Here is a 21124-nt window from a genome sequence, read left to right on the forward strand (position 1 = left end):
CGCAGTGATACAGATAATGTCATAATCCAGCGCTGAGAGTCTGCCGCGCTGCCCCTAACCAGCATGATTCTTCCTCTCTGCGCGTCTCGTCCTCCTCTCTCCCCACACTTGTCTCCCAGGTACACATTCACAGGGATTTACACCTTCGAGTCCCTTATAAAGATCCTGGCCAGGGGCTTCTGTGTGGGGAAGTTCACTTTCCTGCGGGACCCGTGGAACTGGCTGGATTTCAGTGTTATCCTCATGGCGTAAGTATCATGACAAACACGGTTAGGATCAGCTTAACGTGATCTGGCGTAGATTAAGAGGCCAAATGCTTTTAACGTTAATCAGCCCCAGCAGCCTGTTACAGTGAGAGCCAGTGAACGTGAGAGGGACAGAATGAAGATGTGGATGTTTTGAAATCATGTGCTCTGTTGTAATGGATGTGAGCCCCCCAAAGCGTGGAGTATCTTGGCCTTTATTTGTCCCGCGCCTCACTGACTTCAGCTTGAATCAGAAAACTAAAGCCCTCAGCATTGGGTTACACTGTGAATGAATTGGTCTCCTAATATAATAACACTGTAATCTTGTTTCAGAGATTCCTGTATCTCATGATTTTCCTCAGATGTTGTGCACGTGTGATGGGTGTCCTCCTGTGTCTTGCTGTGTAGTAACTGTGCATTTGATCCTGCAGGTATATAACAGAGTTTGTAAACCTAGGCAATGTTTCAGCTCTGCGCACGTTCAGAGTTTTGCGAGCTTTGAAAACTATCTCAGTAATACCAGGTAAGGCCGCCCGCGCCTGCTGCCAGCACTCCTGCCATTTGTCCTCTGTGCGTGACCATTTGCCGTTCCCTCCTCTTCCCCCTCCCGCCCTCCCTCCTTTTGTCTCGTCACGCCATGTGTGCGGGTGCCTGATTTGTGCGTGCGTGTGCGCGTGCGTCCCACACCTTTTCCCGAAACGTCCCTCCACCCAACCCCCCCCCCTCCTCCTCCCTTCCCCTCCCCCTTCCCTTACAGATATGTCACAGAGTTTGTGGACCTGGGCAATGTCTCAGCACTGCGAACCTTCAGGGTTCTGCGAGCCTTGAAAACTATATCAGTGATCCCAGGTGAGAGAGCCATCAAGGCCCGGAGGGTTAATGAAATGCTATCGGCTAACTGGCTAACATCCAAGCACACCCCCTGCCCCCCCTCTCAGCTCATCTCACTGTAGCTAAGCCTTATGACGCCTGTCGCCGTCCCTCATGCTGCCTTCGTCCCAAGGCCAGTAAAAGCTGGAATCTGGCTCCAATCTGCACAGATTGACAGGATTCTCGGCTTTTAGACACATCCTTTAAGGCAGAATTCTTTTTGGTTGAAATCTACTCTTGCATTGGGAGAATTTCCAAGTAGATTTTGTGCACTATTTGTTTTTTTTCCTTTTTGCATGAGACATTGCAAAAGCCGATTTTCTGGTGGCAAGCACTTGTGTGTGCAGGGTTCCTCCTTACCTTGTTTTTCCTGTGCATGTCCTGTTCAATGTTGTGTGTTTTTTGGAGAAGTTGTGATTTGGTGAGTGGTGGTTGGGTAATGGCATTCTGAACACTAACACTATCCACATCACAGACTAACAAAAAGGTCATATGGAAACCATCAAGGAAAACTTGCCACTGGCTCTTTGTATAAAGAGGATCATCTAATTCCACAACATACATTAAATATTCTAGCTGTCACAACTACATCCAGACCCATTTCAAACATTTTGGGCTCTATTTATGGTGCAGTGCAAAGCCAAGGACAAGTGTCGGTATTTTCCGGACCTGACCTGACGCATTTTGGTATTTACATGCACTGTAAAATCTGACGAGCTGATCTTACTTTAAAAACGCAGGAAGCCGATTACCTTGAAAAAGAAAAAGAAATATAACTATTATTAGGTTTGTTTATTTTATATGTATTTGTTAGGTTTTCTTAAAATTTTGTAAAGTCAACTTAAAAATAACCAGTGAAATTAACTTCTAAGGGATAGCAACCTAATCAAATCAGCTTGCTCTGTCTTAACAGCTGCGTTTATTCGGTAGAATTTAGGAAAGTGATAAATTAAATAAGTACACCAGAGAACAATTACTTCGCAGGATTCTTTTGCCCCCCAAAAAAGGCAATATGTATAATTTGTTTTCTGTAACATAACTCAAATATGTGTTTATAAAAATTATAAATATAGTTTTCTTGATATTATTCCCTAGTTTGTTTGTTTTTTAAATTCAATTTCCCCCCTTTTTGCCAAGTTGCTGTCACTTACAAAAAAGAAGTTGATTTTCTCAGCAGGCTGCAACAACATCACAAATTTAAGTAAATTCAATTAAATTTAAGTAAACTTAACAATTAGATATAAATAAACATACATAAAAACTAATAGTTATATTTACATACCTTTATTAAGGCAGTCTGTTTCCTAGATTGTTCAAAGTAAGACAAGCTTGCAAGTTTACAGTGTGCAGAGCGCAGTGCACGTGATGGTGCAAAGGTGGGTGAAGAGGTGCAACAACACTACAAAACCCACAATGCAAACATGGAAAGTTGTGGCTTTATAAGCAGTTATGCTTTTTAGGTATGAGAAGAGTCACATGACTGGCTGAGAGGAAAACGATTGCATCACAACAATCACGCTTCAATTTATTGTCCACTTCACTCGAGCCTCTTGTGCACAGTGCCGCGCTTAAGTGGATAAAAATGAGCGCTTGACCGTGTGCACATTACTTGCTGGTCTTTGCAACTGCACTCAAAAGAGCTCAATTTAACTGTTTCAGTGGCTTTCTACTAGACAACAGCACAGATCTATAACAAGTTATTTTATCGATGATCATTTTCCCAGAGCCCGATACCATAGCACTATAATGGGCAAGAGAAACATAACTTTCTCTAGTGGTTCATCCATGATTATCGGTGATCTGTGTCAGCCTGGTTCCTGTATGACGGCACACTGTTCATACAGGAACCTCCTCTGCAGATCCCTCTGGCTGCTTGCTACTGTGAGCTCTTATTAGCAGCTTCTTCTCTATACAAGCTTGTGGCTATAATTAGCGGGCAGTAATCATTCCGCGATGTCCCCCTCCCGCCCCCTTCGCCCTCTCTTTCTCGTTTAGGCTTGAAGACCATCGTCGGCGCACTGATCCAGTCGGTGAAAAAGCTGTCGGACGTCATGATCCTCACTGTGTTCTGCCTCAGCGTCTTCGCCCTCATCGGCCTGCAGCTCTTCATGGGCAACCTGAGGCAGAAGTGCGTGCGCGTGCCAGTCTCCATCAACGCCACCAACAGCAGCAACTTCGATCCCCAAGACACGTTTTCCAACAGCAGCCTGCTGGAAAGCAACGTGACGGAGAGTTCCTTCAACTGGACTGAGTACATCAGTGATGAGCGTAAGTGACGTGAAAGGGGTTAACAGGGGTCAAGTTAGTGTCTGCCCCAGTCTGGTTGAGTCAAATAATGCCTACGTATGCAGAGACGGGCCACGGTGGCGGCTCTAGTGGAGGAAGTGTGTTGGGGAGGTCAGGCTGGCTGCCCTGCTGCCGTGATAAGGAGTGACAGCGGTGGCTGGGAGCAGGGGCTGCGCTCTCTAACAAGGGCTGGTGGGAGAACGCAGCAAATGTGGCAGATAATCGCCACAACAATAAAACCCTCCAGTTTCACCCCCTCACTACGCTTCATCATTCTCCCATCGCCCATCTGTGTGGCATGAAGTGCCAGAGGAGGGTGAGTCACTGACCGCCAGCAGGATTTCGAGGAGACGTGCACCAGCTACGTGACAAGCTGATGCCAGAGAAAGAGACGAAGAGACAGACAGCTGATTAAAATTGCATAGATGTTATAAAATCTGGCGTCTTTATCGCATCGATGTTTGGCAGGAAATCGGATGTGATTCGGTGAAGTGGCGGATGAGTGGCCACGACCGCACACAAAAAACAGGATGACTAACAGGGTTGGGTGTTAAAACAGACAAATCACCACCTTCCTCTCTGTCTCCCAGCAAATGTACAATATAACACCACACACAAAAAGTCAGGAGAACCCAACAGGGTGCATGTTGTCTTTCTGTGTCCTCATATCCTGTGACTGACCGTCCCTCTGTCTCCCCTCTCCTGTAGGTAATTACTATTACCTCCCTGGCCGTAGGGATGCTCTGCTCTGTGGGAACGGCAGTGGCGCAGGGTAAGGCTTGACATGTTTTATTTATATGGCCAATTAGATGCACTACAAAGCAGAGCATACACAATTAGTGTCGACACTCGCCACCGCGCTGAGGCATTACTGGAATCTAAACCGCTGATTAAGTCGGGGTGCATTTTATTTAATGTGTTTTGGTAAAACTCCCTCCTTTATGCATATGCTTATATGCTGATGTTTAAGCCGGTGGTTCCCCACTGGTGGGTCGTGGTCCCATCCTGAATGGATTGCAAGTGACTCAGTATAGTAAATTTATGCACAGCTTTTATTTTGAAGTGCATTTTCCTGCTGAAGCAGAGAGAGTTGAGAGTTTTTTTTAATTTGCCTTGTTCTTGGTATTATGTGGCCTGTATTTTATTTATATTTTTTATTTATTTATTTTCAATAATAAGAAAAGTAAGGGACCGCTCTGTATTTATCAGACCATCAGAAATTTGAATCTCCAACTATAATTTCTATTTTTTACAGTTTCTGTGATAAGTGGTTTCATTTCTGGTGTTTTTTTATGTTGCCTGCAGGTTTGGATGTTTTCTTACCATACATTTATTCATCTAGAAATAAGCTGTTAGGCTAAAAAAATATTTGAAAAAGTCTTAAAAATGTGATACCAGCACTAGGGTCATTAGCAACAGATCTCAGAACAGTATTTGGGAACATGTTGAGGCATCACTGGACCAAAAAAGTAATGTTTTATCTCACAATAAACATTTAGGCCAAGTTATCCCGAACCTCCCTTCCCTTGCCTAAAAAAACTTAATTATGTCAATCCTTTTTTTCTTTTCTTGCACATTGTAGTTATTGTAAAAATTGGTCTAAAATTTAATACAGATCGGCATTAAAAAGTTTTACTTTGGGAAAAATGGGAGAGTAATCTGTCTTCTTTCTGTCAGTCATGCACAAAAACTGTGAAAAAAGGAGCAAAAACACAAGTGAAGTGGTACATTTGGTGGCGTTGTGAGGCTGTGAATATGAATAGATGATAATTAAATTGATAATTAAATGCTGAAATTCTACACATAGCACCTGGTATGCAAAGTATTGTCCATAACACCTGTGTGTCCTGACAGGCTCTGTCCGGAGGGCTTCTCGTGCATCAAGGCGGGCCGTAATCCAGACTACGACTACACCAGCTTCGACACCTTCAGCTGGGCGTTCCTCTCCCTGTTCCGACTCATGACTCAGGACTTCTGGGAAAACCTCTACCAGCAGGTCAGTAGAGCTTAAGTCTGATCAGTACAGATTAAACAGTGACTATTATTGATAACACATCATATCTTAAACTAACGTATCAGTGTTAAGTGCTAAACAACAAAAACCTGAGCTGAAAGCAGTACATTTCATAATTTCATAATAAAAGCCTTCAGTCAGTTAATATTTCAGCAAACCAGTTAGTTGGGTGGGTTTTTTTTTCAAAAGGGTGTTTCATTCTGCAGTTATACACCGGTCCTGTTATGTAAGGCTACTTTGTGTTTTGTTTCGTGCTGCAGCATTTCAGTGCAGCAACTTGACATTTGCAAAGTCACTAAACAATGGGATGACCGCAACTAAACAAAGAAAAGAAAGAAAGAGGAAAATTCCATCCGATGGCATCCTGCTTTGACTCATACATGCGTTTATTTTTTAAATAATTTTGTCTGTCTGTCTCGGATCCATCAGACTCTGCGCGCGGCAGGAAAACCCTACATGATCTTCTTCGTGCTGGTGATCTTCCTGGGCTCCTTTTACCTGGTCAACCTGATCCTGGCCGTGGTGGCCATGGCTTACGACGAGCAGAACCAGGCGACCATCGAGGAGGCGCAGCAGAAGGAGGAGGAGTTCCAGGCCATGCTGGAGCAGCTGAAGAGGCAGCAGGAGGAGGCACAGGCAGGACATTCATCTTTGTTTAAATTCAAGCTGGGATTGAGACACAGGCTAGCAGTTGCTCAGTGCATCCATTTCATTAGTGTGATTATCTCCGAAATTTCATTTGAAAGCTATTTGTCGGAAAAGAAAGCATTCATTGAGAGGTCCATTAAGAAAATGATGTTTTGAAACTGCTTCAGTGCCAATTTTAGACATAGACAAGTGGCTGGGGAGACTCTTGGGCTTTATGTCTTGTGCCAGCTTCCAGTGTTGCTCTGGGTAACAGAAGGATTCGCTCCCCTGGGTGACTGACACCCCACTGCTGCTTCCTCGGGGGTTTGACCTCTGTGGCGGCTTACAGACAGAAAAATTAGCAGATGGACACTGAGTGCAAGTGAATTGCATGATAATGGTAATAGAAATAACCATTTGTTTTTCAAAGGCAGACAGTTTATTTCTGCGTTGCTACGCATGTAACATGATTGCAACAAGTCCATGTTCATTGTAGTAGATTGCATCTGGTAAATTTAAAATACGATGCGGTACAATACAATACGGTACGATATGGTACGATACGATACAATACACAATAGATAAATATACACTGAAATTTATTTTGCGTCGTCAGAAAGCTCCACTCAAGAAGTTCACACTCAAATTAGACATACAATTACACAAACAGCATATTCCCATAAAGGCACACCAAACAGTCAAAAGCAAAAAACTGCGAATTTACAGCTGGAAATTGGAAGTGAACAATTTTGAAGCCAATGAGTGAAATTCTGTAGAGTACAATTTGTCCAGGAATGTCTGAATGATAAGTGGGGTACATTTATCCCTTTCATTGTCTGCATTTCATATTTCACAATATTACACAGCATCCTTTCTTTCTCATCTTCATTAGTGTAAGGTCAGATAAACTGTCTTCTGTATTGCTGCCTTGCTTTATGCTTCCTTATAGACTTTCTCCCCCCCTTTGCTTGATCCTTTAACGGCGATCCTGTCAGACTCAACACTGTCTTATCAGGCTTTTGCACATTCTGTTTGTTGTTGGTTGTGCTGTAGTTGCCATGACAGTCTCCTAAATCCTTGTGCTAAAATGCTGAGCATTCAGTGGCCCCAGAGGAATTTCTCTCCATTAGAACAAAGTTAAAAGGTTAAATATAGGAAATATGAAATCTAAATGAAGTGGCACACATTCCCACACTTTCATTTGTTTGAAGCGACCTGCCATGATTAAAACATCTGCCGCCACGGATAGATGTTCTGTTTTTGAAGCTGGATCATTCAGTAGGAGAGCTGTTTAAATGTTTATATATGCCATTAGGTTACGCAGTGCCCTTCTCAGAGCACAAAGCGTACTCTTGGCACAGGTGGAGCAGCAGAACGTCAGGCGCATTGAAAGTGAAACGTAAGTGTTTATTTTTCTGGGTCTGAAAGTTTGCATTCACTCGCAGCAGCTGCTCCTTTTGTCCATCTGATCTGATCAGCTCTAAATGGATCGATTGATCAATTATCCACCTCGAGTCACAAACTGCTGATGAGGAAAAAAAAACAACTCACATAGAGCTCCACCTGCGCTGCATTTCCGGTCCCACAAAAACCTCTGAATTTAGAGAGGGGGCAGAAAGACAACTGTGTGTAATTACTGGACTTACAGAGTGTCTGATATTTTTGGCAACGCTAACTGTAATTTTTTCCCTTCTAAAGCACAAGATTTTACCCACTCACCTCCCCCAGCCTAGCCTCCCAAAAACATCTCCCCGAGGTAGCACATTTCTGTGGAACAAGCCTAATATAAAACAGTATGTCAGTTCATGCACGTGGTAATAATTCATATTCCTCAAGGGCAGACGCAAGAAATTCTGTCTCTGATGTTTTTTTAGCAGTGATTTGATTATTGTTGCTTGGCTTCTTAGAGTAAAATTCCCTATTTGTGTATAAAACAAAAAGGGTGTTACCTAACGCGGTCTCTTTCTCAACAACTATTATAGATGCAAGAATTCAAAAATGTTTTGGTTTTGCATGAAAACACTCAGGCGTCCATTTTTAGAAGGTGTCTGAGGCTCATTTGGCTCTTCATGCTGCTGCTGCTGCTGCTCTCAGCTGCCAGGCTCTCTCCTCCGCTCCGGTCCGCGAGAGCCTTTGAGACAGGCGCTGGGTCGTCATGACAACTGTGTTTGTGCTCCCATTGGCTGGCAGGTTGCCGCGGCAGCAGCCATGGAGAGCGGCGAGTACAGCGGGAGAGGGGGCCCCACCTCAGAATCCTCCTCAGGGACGTCTAAGCTGAGCTCGAAGAGTGCCAAGGAGCGACGCAACAGGCGGAAGAAGAGGAAGCAGAGGGAGGAGGAGGAGGAGAGGGGGGTGCGCGACAAGTTTCACAAGTCAGAGTCTGAGGACAGCATCAAGAGGACCAGCTTCCGCTTCTCCATTGATGCCAATAGACTTTCATATGAGAAAAGATGCTCCTCACCCAACCAGGTACAAGCTGTCACCTGAGTGTTACCTGATGAACTGAAATTTTTGCAGCTGCAATTAAGCTGAGGCCCCTTAAAAACAAATATGTAAAACATGGCTTTGAAACCACTTTGCTCAGGTTTCAAAGGGTTAAAGGAATAGTTAAGCATTTTAGGAAATACTCCACCTTCCACCTTCATCTAACCCTAATTTTTCTCTCTGCCTCTCTCTCTCTCCATCAGTCTCTCCTCAGTATCCGTGGATCCCTGTTTTCACCTCGCAGGAACAGCCGCGCCAGCCTGTTCAGCTTCCGCGGCCGGGCACGCGACATGGGCTCCGAGAACGACTTCGCCGACGACGAGCACAGCACCTTCGAGGAGAGCGACAGCCGCAGGGGTTCCCTGTTCTTGCCACGCCGTCTTGAGCGCCGCTGCAGCGCAGTCAGCCAGACCAGCCTCGGGGCGCCGCGGATCATGCTCCCTGCCAACGGCAAGATGCACTGCGCCGTAGACTGCAACGGCGTCGTATCACTGGTCGGTGGAACTTCTGTAACAACCTCCCCTGTAGGTCTCCTGCTGCCTGAGGTGACTGTTTGTTTCATGCTTTATTTTGCCATTGATCTGCTTTAAGTTTAGACCTTTTATTTTCATCCTTTTGTTCTCACGTTGGTGATGAATGAAACGTCATGAAACACACTTTGGCAGCCAATCTCCATCATGCAAATCCTTCTTTTGGTGCATGTTTCAAACTAAAGGTTCTATATTCTATATTTTTGTTATTATCTAGGTCATGAGGTCATTTTCTTGTTTTTTTATTTCCCAGTTTTCTTGTAACTTTTTACTTTACTTATGCTCATTTTTTGGCCATTTCTTGTAAATTCATTCATTCCCTTTTTCCAAAAGAAATCAAATCAATTTTCTTAGGCTTCAAAGGGTTAAAGTGGATCATTCCTTTGTTTTCTTGGTTCTCTGTTCCTCAAATGTATGTGACACATAATGGAAATGAGGGTAAGGACTAAAATCATGAGAGTGATGAAACGTTCTGTCACAGATCGTGTCCTAAATGTAATATAGTTCTTCTGTAAGGAGAAATTAATTGCAACACAAGAAATTTAAAAAAGAATATTATAAGAATGAAGTAACTAAAGATATGAAGAAACCAATTAAGGAATGAAAATAAGGGATGATTATAGGTTAGAAAAGAGCCAGGTTTAATTCCCATTTCTCAACAATTTAAGGACACGAAAGAGGTCAAAGTGTAGATTAACGTAAAAATATCCGTAACAACTGACTGGTCCCATCTCCAAATGGGTTAAGCTAGAGAAAAATGACCTCGGAGGGGGGTCTGAAATGTTTACATTAAAATGTCTTAATACATCTTTAAAAAGTCTTAAAACATGCTTAGATATTAAAGTAGGTTTGATATGAATCTGGCATTGCATTGCAAAAGCTCAAAATGGAAAGCCCTTTTGCATTAACATCAGCAAAGAGTCATGTTTTATGTTACAATAAATATTTGAAAAATAAAATAAAATTCCCCCATAACCTCAAGTAATTGATGTGAAAATTGGTCTTAAATTTCAGTTCAGGTGGCATTAAAAGAGTCCTAAATCCCACTTGCCTTTAGTTGCAGAAACCCTGTTCCAACGCTTTTTCATGTGATCTCAACACCTGTTTGACTTAATCTACCTTTCTGCTTTCTGGAATATTTCTTTCTTAAATTTTTTTTAAAAAATTTTCTCAAGGGAACGACAACAGATACTGAGCTGAAGAAACGGCGATCAGGTTTTCACCAGCCATCCATGGATTATTTGGATGAACCAGGCGGCAGGCAGAGAGCCATGAGTGTGGCCAGTATCCTCACCAACACCATGGAAGGTCGGAATCACTCATATGTTTTGAACTTCAATTCATAGCCTCGGAGCTCCGGAGAAGCAGCATTAATTTAACCATATTTCCTTGTCATGAAATGGGGTAATTTCTGCTTTTCCAGAGCTCGAAGAGTCCAGACAAAAATGCCCCCCCTGCTGGTATAGATTCGCCAACACCTGTCTGATCTGGGATTGTTGCCCCGCGTGGCTGAAAATCAAGGAGGTGGTCAGCATGGTGGTCATGGACCCGTTTGTGGATCTGGCCATCACGATTTGCATCGTCCTCAACACCCTTTTCATGGCCATGGAGCATTACCCCATGACTAAAGAATTTGATAATGTCCTCTCAGTTGGAAACCTGGCAAGTATCAAGTGATATCCTTAAAAAAAAATCTGAAAAATATAAATGTAAAATATCTCTGATGCAAATTCAGGTGTAACATTATAATCACGCCCGTGTTTGTCATTAGGTGTTCACAGGCATCTTCACAGCAGAGATGTGCTTCAAGATCATCGCTCTGGATCCCTACTACTACTTCCAGGAGGGTTGGAACATCTTTGACGGCATCATCGTCAGTCTCAGCCTGATGGAGCTCGGCTTGGCCAACGTAGAAGGCTTGTCTGTGCTCAGGTCCTTCAGATTGGTAAGAGCTCTGATGTCAAAAGCTGCGTCACAGGGTTCATCTTATATTCCATGATGATGCCCTGATATGCATGTACTTCTAGGATCGGGCCACAGTGTCTTTCTCAATAACATTCATGTTATTAATGATGTAATGAGGGCTTTTGTGCAGTGCATGAAAAGCTCCACTGGGAGTCGATGGCCTTTGGGGCACAGTGTGTTGTTTTCTGCTCACCATCTGAGCTGCTAGACTGTGAGGAAGCAGCCACGGGTCTCTGACGCACCCACAGTGAACATACATACACACGTATTTGACAAGCTGAGACACAATACCACATTAGAGGTTATCAAATTGTTCCAATTGTTGACCTCGCTGTTTTTTTAAAGCAGATTTAATCATGATAGTTTGAAACGGGAAAAAGCAGATGGCTGAATGAAGATATTGCCCCCACAGCCCACAGAAAGAAAATCGACAGTGTCGGAAATGAACAATCTTCATTAACTGTTAAACTGAGCATCAAAGTCAAAGTAATAAATAACTAATTAAATGAATAATTAGTAAGTATTTAATAATTAAAGACAAAGTGAGGCAGGTTTATTTGTTTATAGTATTAAAAGATTGATCTAAAAATTAGGTCTTGATTGGTATTGATATTATAAAATGAAAGAAATTTTTTAAAAGAAATCTTTTAAAGAAAAAATTTTTCTGATGCATTGTAAAATCTAAAAAAAAAACCAACTAACTCCTTTTTAAAAAAAATAATTTTCTAAAATTCCTCAGATTGAGAGATGTTAATAGTTAAAAACAACAATACTCATTGTTTTTGTTTCCGAGGCAAGAGTGACAAAAGTGAGGACAAACGCAGTCGCCCAGTCATGCTGCATTTTACAATATACATTAGGGTCAAAATATATTAATTATAACAGATATTTATTAAATGTCTTTCCCAGGTTAAATTGCTCAGTGGGCAGTTTTAGTCAACGTAAAATCGGGCTGAAAATTTTATTCCTAGATGCATTAAAACAGTCTTAACAAGTCTTAAATTTAACTTACCTTAAGCTGCAGGAACCCTGTAAATAAGATAAGATCAAATCTGTATACAATATATACAGCTTTCACTCATACAGACACTGTTCATGATTGAAAGTTGAAGTATAGCTTATTAATATTATTGCATAATAAGTGGTAAAATATTGCACCGTCGAAAATTGCAAAGGCATATTACACAGCAAAAAGCATATGAGAGTACAGTTCCATACAGTTATAAGTTTAGTCATCGATTAAATTTTAGTCGTCTGCCAAAAATCCAGAAAATCACATTTTTTTTTTCGTGTTAAACAGCTGAGGGTCTTCAAACTGGCCAAGTCATGGCCCACTCTGAACATGCTGATCAAGATCATCGGAAACTCGGTGGGAGCTCTGGGGAACCTGACTCTGGTGCTGGCCATCATCGTCTTCATCTTCGCCGTGGTGGGCATGCAGCTGTTCGGCAAGAGCTACAAGGAGTGCGTGTGTAAGATTTCGGACGAATGCGTGCTGCCCCGCTGGCACATGCACGACTTCTTCCACTCCTTCCTCATCGTGTTCCGGGTGCTGTGCGGAGAGTGGATCGAGACCATGTGGGACTGCATGGAGGTGGCTGGACAGAGCATGTGTCTGATCGTCTTCATGATGGTCATGGTTATCGGAAACCTGGTGGTATGGAGTTCTTCCTCGTTATTTCTTCCTTAGAATCTGAATAACATTGTTACAATTATGGTAATAGTTTGGATTTGAAGTTTTTGAATGTTTCATTGGATTCGTTAGAAAGTTGAGTTGTTTGCATGTGATAACAGGGTTCCCGAGGATTCTTAAAAAGTCTTACAAGGCATTAAATTAATTTCTACCTTTGTTGGTAAATGAAATAGAAACTGCTATGATAATATAATACGTTTATTGTCTTTCATGTCCTCCACACTAAAAAGGGTCTGTTTTTTATTTTTCAGCATTTGATGTAGATATTAAAACTTTTTCACTGGCTGTTTTACGTTACAGGCAACTTTTGGGCAAAATTAAATTGACCTTCAGTTTTGGTTATTTGTACATTTTTTAAAAAGTCCTAAAAAGTCTTAAAATCCACTCTGGCTTAAGCTGCAGGACCCCTGAATAAGCTCAACGTGTCCTCTTCTCCTCAGGTTCTAAACCTGTTCTTGGCTCTCCTCCTGAGCTCATTCAGCGCCGACAACCTGGCAGCAACTGACGACGACAGCGAGATGAACAACCTGCAGATCGCTGTGGGCCGGATCCAGCGAGGCATCGCATTTGTCAAATCCATGGTGCGGCAGTTTCTCCAGAGCCTCTGCTTCGGCGGGGGCAGTAAGGGCTCCGTTCTGGGTGAGGAGAGCAAACCCTTAGATGAACTGCACAGCAACGGCAAGGGCAACTGCATCTCCAACCACACGTCAGTGGAGATCACCAAAGACCCCGGTGGGGTGTACATGACGGAGGGCAATGGACGGCCGGGAGGAGGGCTGGTGGTTGGGGTCGGGGTTGGTGGGGACACTACAGAGAAGTACCCGACGGAGGAATGTGACTACATGTCATTTATTCATAACCCCAGCCTGACAGTCACGGTGCCCATCGCAGTGGGCGAGTCGGACTTTGAGAACCTAAACACAGAAGATTTCAGCAGCGACTCGTCAGATGTGGAGGGCAGCAAAGAGGTAAGACAAAAGACTGATTGCATGACTGATGTTTGTGTGGAATATGTTGAGTTGCTCCGCTTTTGTATTTGTTTAGTTCCTTTATATGTGAAATAAGTAACACCCGAGACAGCCCATGTATGAATGTCAAGATTTGCATAGAGATGGCCTTTAAAGAGAAATGTTCAACAGTCATGCAGAAAATAACAGACCTGCTGACTCATTTGTACATGCATCATGCTGAGGAAATCTTCTGGAGTTTACACTCACTTCTGAAGCCCTTGGCAGCAGAAGAAAGTGTCATAACAAACAGTGACTCAAATAAGCCTTTAACCTCAGTCGCAGGTTCACTTTTTAGAAGCGCTCATAAGGATGTACGTGTCAGTGTGTTTGTGTGCAGTGTTAACATGGTTGACATTCTTCGTCCTGTGCTCAGGGGAAGCAAAATGTACAGTATGTGTGCATGTGTTAAGCTGAAATGAATGAAACTACAATTTAAACAAAGCCAAATATTTCACCGCTGTTAGCAGAACTCTTTTTGTAATTTATTGCTTATTTTAACAGAGCAAATGCCAAGTTTGCCGTTTAAGTGTTGTCAGGCTGACAGAGCATTGGGACTGCGCTCCCTGGTGATGTCAACCTGCCACTGTGGGTGTGGTGCCAATTCCCTGTGATTCAAAACAACCCAGGAGGCTATTTCTAGCCATGGCACCGCATGCTCCGTATCTGGATCAGACCATGCTCTCTCACGTCACTGCTGATCCCGACACCCTGTAGCCAGGGGTTGGTGTATTGTTATTATTAAGCTCCAGTTAAAAGACGATTCTTAGCTACTGTGTCATAGAGTTCAACTCAGAACACTACAAACGATCAAATCAGAGATAGGAAATATGTGCATGTAGTGTTACACTATGAACATTGGGTGTGTGTCTGTTCTGTGAGATGTGTGTTGAGTGTTATTGCCAGTGTGAAAAATCTGTTTAAGGAATACTTCACCCCCTAAACGGCCATTTGCATATCAATAACTCACCTAATGTATGTTGAATTTGTAAAGAAAACGTTTTTCTCGCGTGCCTTCAAGGTGAACAAAGAATCGAAAACAGGAGAAAATTCTTGATGAATTGAAGTGAAATGAGTCCATGTTTAACAACAGTAAAACTGTAAAGAAACATCTGTTTACATACTCTGACAAAACTGGTGTAGTATAAACTAGTCTAAGTCTCATTCATCCAGTTCAAATCGCTCTTTTCAGTGAGGAACTGAACTGAAATTAAAACTTAGCGACGCTCTCTTCACAGTAATTTTACCTCACTGAACACGAAGGCTGCTTGCTTACCATTGCATCAGTCAGGTAGTTTGCTTGTGTTATTGTGTGACTTAGTTAAGATTCACAAAAGTCACACAATAATGCAAACAAACTACAGACTGAAGCAGCGGCAGACCAGCAGTTCTTGTGCTCAGCAAGGAAAAATGCTGTTTTTTTTTTTTGTTTTGATAAGAGCATAGATTAGTTTAACTTTTACTTTATTGTCAATAAAGGACTGTTTGGGAAGTACTGTGGATACACGAGACTTGGACTACGATACATGAGTAGTTGGAGTTTATAAAAGTATTTTGTGATACAGATTAACTGTTATTCAACATGGTTGCCTATGAATCAGATTCTTCAAGTGTTTTCTCCATGTCTGGATTCATCGTTCTCTGGAGGCATGACCGGAGTTTTCCTCATGAATTCAGCGAGACACAGGGTGAGCAATTGATAAACTCACGATCATTAAGGAGGTGCAGTATTCCTTGATGGAAAATGCTTTCAGGGAAATCTGAATTGTCTGTGGCTAACGTGTTCTCCCACTGTGCCTTGTGGCTGAGCAGTGAAAGCAGACTTTCAGGTTGTATGCTGGCTTTTAGTGTGTTTGACTTACTTTGTTTAATCCCCCCGTTTGTTATTGCAGCTTTGTCACAGGCGCTCTCAAGGTTTTCAGTGAGAGGAGAATTGTAAGACCACTTTATTGTACCATAGCACTAACCATGAGGACTGCCTATGCCATTTACAGACAAACAACATTTTTTTTCTTTCAATGGATTGCCCGTTTTCGTTCTTTGCCTGGTCTGCCCTCCGTCCCCCCCACCCCCCCCCCCCCCCTTTATACCCCGCCCCTTCCCCGTACAGCAGCACACTCAATGCTGTAATCTTTTTCCTTTACCCCCCCCCCCCCCCCCCTTTCATAATTTATCTCAAAGCATCAGGCTGTATTGCAGTTACAAACCATTAGGAATGAGCAACACCACCTTTTTCCATCGATAGACAAACTCATCTAACATGATCTTTGCTTTTGATTTCATTGCTTGGTTTTCACTTGGTTTTTTGGGACTTGATTGGCATCCAACACTCCGAGCTTGAGAATGAAGGAAGAGAGGAGGAGGTGGAGGAGGAGAAAGAGAAGAAAGGAAAAAAGAGAGATGGAAAGGAGGAATGAATTTTGCTGTAGTTTGACAAAATTCATTTGTCTGGTTCATAGCCCATGCATACACACGTTAAATAATTGTACGTACTTGTTTTCTGTGACACTCGAATAATAGTGGAATGATGAAAGATTCTTCACAGAAATCTTTCGGAGGAGATCATTTTGAAATAGAAACGTTGATTTTTGCAGGATGGCAGAACAGATAACACATGGCAGTTTGTATTCAATTCGACTTATTCAATATTATGATTAAATTTTTGAGATTTCTTCAGTTTATATTCTCAAATATGTAATTGAAGAACCAAATTACCCTGAATTTTGTGGATTAAGCATCCTTGTTCTACGTGCCTGTGTTATCCACTTTTGTTCCACTGCAAATATCTCGTCACACAACTTGTGCAAATATACTAAAACTTGACAACAAAAGCATGTTAGGTTAAGAGTGAAAGCCTCATATAATCCATGCCCAGGAAAGGTGAAATGGGTCACTTGCTGAAGAAAAGTTAGAGAAAGTGGAGGGAAACAACCCCTCCAAAAAGAAAACAAAACACGATGCACATGCGAGCAGCATGCTTCCATCATTCCCATGCCGTATTAGCTGGGTCCCACGGCAATCAGAGCTGCTGCACTGTCTAGGATGACATGTTCCTGCACTCCACACGCCAGACAGATCAGAGATGAAGCCACATGACACCATGTTTGCCCAAAGAAAAACAGACAGGAAGCTTTACAACACCAAACAGTCGCACTATATGCAGATGATGTTGTGATGTTTTAAAAAAAGGGATTCAGAGGAGTGTTGCCAGGGTTCAAATTTCAAAGTTAGCAAGGAAGATAACCTTGACAGCAGCAGCAGTCTGTTGCGTATTGCTGAGAGGAAAATCGTCGTCACTTACCGTAAAACTTCAATTAATAGCCCGGGCTATTTACTTAAACCACTGAACACAATAGGCTTTTATTTGGGGCAAGCGTCTATATGGGAGAAGCTTTTTATTCCTTTCACACAAAGTGTTGCTCAGTAGAGACAGAAATACAATCAGATTGTTTATTTAAAAGTCTTTTTTTGCATCTCTTTAGTTTACTATAATATTTACTATGTATTATTGTCTTCTTTGGTGCTCATGGTTTCAGTAAAATGACTGAATCGAGAGAGAATCTTACTAAGCTGATGCGTTTAACACATCCATACTGACTAAAATGTAAACATATTTATTTGTATGTGATCTAAGCAGCAACCAGGTGTTATATCCAAAGAACTTGAGCCAGTAAAAGGGAGTGGGCATCTAACTGGGAATGGGCTAATATTTGAAGTTTTACGGTAGTCCTGTATGTTTTCTGGGTATGCATGGGTGCTAATTCACATTTTATAAATGGGGGGAAAAAAGAAATAAAATGAAAGACCACATGCTGTCTTATAAACAGTGCACAGTACTGGTTTTTGCTGGTAAGCTAATGTGGTTTTCCGTCTACTTCAACACAAACAGAAGAAGCTTGTACACTGCTTTCAAGGAATGGAAAAAAAACGTGTTTTCATGTCACTCAGGAAAATGTTCTAGTGGTCCTTCTGTGGGTGGATTCTAGCTTTGAGGGCAGGTAAAATGTTGTTCATAGATGTAACTTTGGGATAAATTGTAGACAAATTTCACTTGGGGTCATTTTTCAGTTGACATGAAAATACTTCAGCACACGTTCTGCTTGGTACTATTTCAGGCTTGGATTGATAATGCACTGGAATACTGCATGCACTCTTCCTCCAAACTGAGGTCACATCAAACGTACCCACAGCGCATTTCTGTAAGGCCAACCTTCCCGGGCCATGTGTTGCCACATAATCTGATTCGAGCCATCAGATAAAAGTCAAATAAAAAGCCTGTAGGTACATTTGATCGATGCTGCATGTGATGATGAAAATACAGTGATTTTTTTAAAGAGCCCAACTCTGTGAGCTATTACAGTGCCAAGCCTCCGTGCTGACGTATATAGCTGTGGCACTGGAGTCCATGTGAGTGCAGAATCACAATGATCACCAGCTCAGAAGGTTGGCTCCTATAACGACTGAATCTCTGTGGCACCTGACTTTGTATTCTGGTATCCTTCCTCGTCCATGCAGAAGCTCGATGCAGAGCCCCAGCCTCTGAGCTCATCGGAGGGGAGCACAGTCGATATTCGCCCCCCAGGAGACGGGGTGGATTCAGTGGAGCTGGAGCCGGAGGAGTCGCTGGACCCAGAGGCCTGCTTCACAGAGGGTGAGAGGGCTGTGAAGGATGATGGTGAAAGTGGGACAGAGAAAGGTGGGAGTGGAAATGCTCCCATGGCACATTTCAAGACGCAGAGTAAATCGCATTGAGTGCTTGTGCGTAGCACCGGTGTTTTCATACTCGCCGCTGAGTGACGGTGAACACAAATGCTCAACAGGACAGAAAGAAAGTAGTCTGTGGGATGGTCTGAGTTTGTAATGCAACCTGACATTTAGTCTGACACACCTCCAGTGCAATTCTGAGTCTGCAAATGCCTCTTCAGCCTTTCATGAGTGTGGAATACAGAAATAACGTAATAATAATAACTTTATTTATAAAGCACTTCTCATACAAGAAAGCGCTTTTATAAAAGCAGGCCAGCAAGGCAGCTCGGCATAAAAGGACATTTAAAAACAGTTTAAAATAAAATGAAGAGCATATCATAAAATCAATAAAGATAAAGCATTTTAAAAGAGTTGCAGCAGTCTGATGTGTGAAAAGAAGAGTGTCAGAAAGTCAGCTTGTAAAGGCTAGAGTGACTTGATACGATTTAGCTTTCTTTTGAAAATATTGTATAATATAATATGTATCATATAATATGAGCTGGCTTCTCTGATATCTGTTGGTAGTGTGTTCCAGAGCTTTGGGGCGTAATTGACAAAGCAGACGATCGCAGTATTCATGATGGTATGTAAGGAGTTAGCGATGTAACATGGTCAGAGCCCATTTTGCACTTTGTGTACAAGGAGGGGGACCTTAAAGTCAATTTTAAATGTCACAGGAAGCCAGTGCAGAGAGGCAAAGACTGGCCTGATGTGCTCTCGCTCCTGTTGGTTCTGGTTAATAGCTACACTGCAGAGTTTTGAATGAGCTGAGCTCAGCGCTGTATTTCAGGAGGCCTATAAAAAGTGCATTACAGTTGTCAAGTCGGCTTGAAATAAAGGCATGAATCACTGGGGATCTTTTGCCAAAAACATTTCAGCACCAAACACATAATTTCCTGCATTCTGCATCAGTTTATGGTGTTTAATACAAATGTGCAAATGTTAAACTAGACACATTTACTGATATTTTTATTTTTGAATTCCAGGTGAAATATGCACACATTCTAAATATATGAAGGTTTGTGCAACCCCTGTGTCCCCTGTCCTAAATCTGCACATATGGTAGTTGGGAATGCACATTTTAATTACTTTTGCCACTTTGGTGAGATTCTCCATTCGATTCAAATGGAAAAGATGAGGGTCATTTCATTTCATGTTCATGCGATTATGCCGTATTAACTCCTGTGGCCACTTCTTTCCCCCCATGCCTGCAGGCTGTGTGAGCAGGTTCCAGTGCTGCCAGATCAATGAGGAGGGGGACCATTTTAAGCACTGGTGGACTCTCAGGAAAACCTGCTTTATCATAGTGGAGCACAACTGGTTTGAATCCTTCATCATATTCATGATCCTGCTCAGCAGCGGAGCGCTGGTAAGTGGGTGCATATGTGTGTGTGTGTGTGCACTTAGCTCCCTTTGTGACTCAAATCAGTCATGATTTTCGATACATTTTTTGATCGTTTCTGGTATAATTCCTGTTGGGTAAGTGGTTAGCGCTGACACATCACACAAAGCCTCTCCCCAGCCCCGGCGGCCACACCTAATTCCCACCTCATTGTTTCCATCAGCAGTGTTTGTTAATGACTCTGTTCTGTGCAGGCGTTTGAGGACATTTACATTGAACAGAGGAGGACCATTAAAACAGTGCTGGAGTACGCAGACAAGGTCTTCACATACGTCTTCATCCTGGAGATGCTGTTGAAGTGGGTCGCGTACGGATTTGTCAAGTACTTCACCAACGCCTGGTGCTGGCTCGACTTCCTCATCGTAGACGTATGTATATTCAGTCCATATAGAGATAAAGCCTCCAGACTTCCCTCTCTCTTCATTTTATTTTATTTTATCCTAATTAATTGATTATTGCCTATTTTATTTTGTCTGTCTTTATCCCCCTTGTTTTATTTTTTCTCTGTTTTACACTAACTTACCTCAGTTACCTCATTATTCTCATTAATGAGTGATTTGTGTTGCTATGTTGTTGTCATAGCTTTTATTATCCTCAGCCACGGATGAGAGGGGTGTGGGTGGTGCAGGTTCATTGTTGGAATACCTTTTAATGACTCTTAAAATTCTCATAAAATATGTTCATTAAGAATAAATAATAAATAACTCTCCACAGCAGTACGCGGCAAACGTCAGTTTTTCAACAATTAAAAACTAAACCAAAAGACTGATTGGATGCATTCAAAATGCTAGTTTGCCAGTTAGCACATTAACAACACAATCCAGTGTTGAAAGAAAAAAAGAAATGTACCGTGCGCCAGTAAACAACAACACAAACAATTACAGTTTCTGCTCAAACAGAGCTCAAAGACGAAAAGATAAATCTTAACTTAGTTAAAAAATGCGATTTCTCAGGTCCTCTTGGCCTTAGCTGTTTGTGTGCTGACCTCTGTTAGGCTTCTCATGCACTGAGCTGAACTGCCAATTACAGTGATTTCACTCAATCAAGCTCTGCTGTCTCCAACACTAATTCAACACACTAAATTGGCCAAAAAAAAGTCAAAAAGGGCCGACAAGTGCCAACAGTGCGGGCCACACTACAAAAACTAGGGACACCCACTGCCAGCCCAACGCTGACTGACAGCCGACTCTCAGCTTGGTTTTTCAGGGCCCTAATTCATAGCAGGAACGCACAAAACAGCATTTCCCAAGATGTC

At 42.4% G+C, this 21124-nt stretch overlaps 1 protein-coding gene across 1 annotated transcript in view; it reads left to right on the forward strand.

Annotated features, from left to right (window-relative positions):
* Positions 1-21124, forward strand: part of scn1lab (sodium channel, voltage-gated, type I like, alpha b) — a 42013-nt gene that overhangs the window by 13591 nt on the left and 7298 nt on the right. The window contains exons 5-20 of the mRNA XM_042513208.1: positions 120-248; positions 1003-1094; positions 3111-3383; positions 4110-4173; positions 5256-5397; positions 5845-6051; positions 8233-8511; positions 8730-9071; positions 10232-10364; positions 10480-10718; positions 10828-11001; positions 12322-12678; positions 13155-13682; positions 18237-18372; positions 19682-19836; positions 20064-20237. Coding sequence (XP_042369142.1) covers positions 120-248; positions 1003-1094; positions 3111-3383; positions 4110-4173; positions 5256-5397; positions 5845-6051; positions 8233-8511; positions 8730-9071; positions 10232-10364; positions 10480-10718; positions 10828-11001; positions 12322-12678; positions 13155-13682; positions 18237-18372; positions 19682-19836; positions 20064-20237 — 3424 coding nt within the window. The remainder of the gene's footprint in view (positions 1-119; positions 249-1002; positions 1095-3110; positions 3384-4109; positions 4174-5255; positions 5398-5844; positions 6052-8232; positions 8512-8729; positions 9072-10231; positions 10365-10479; positions 10719-10827; positions 11002-12321; positions 12679-13154; positions 13683-18236; positions 18373-19681; positions 19837-20063; positions 20238-21124) is intronic.

Source organism: Plectropomus leopardus, chromosome 24, assembly GCF_008729295.1.
Source record: "Plectropomus leopardus isolate mb chromosome 24, YSFRI_Pleo_2.0, whole genome shotgun sequence".
In the NCBI taxonomy this organism is placed as follows: Eukaryota; Metazoa; Chordata; class Actinopteri; order Perciformes; family Serranidae; genus Plectropomus; species Plectropomus leopardus.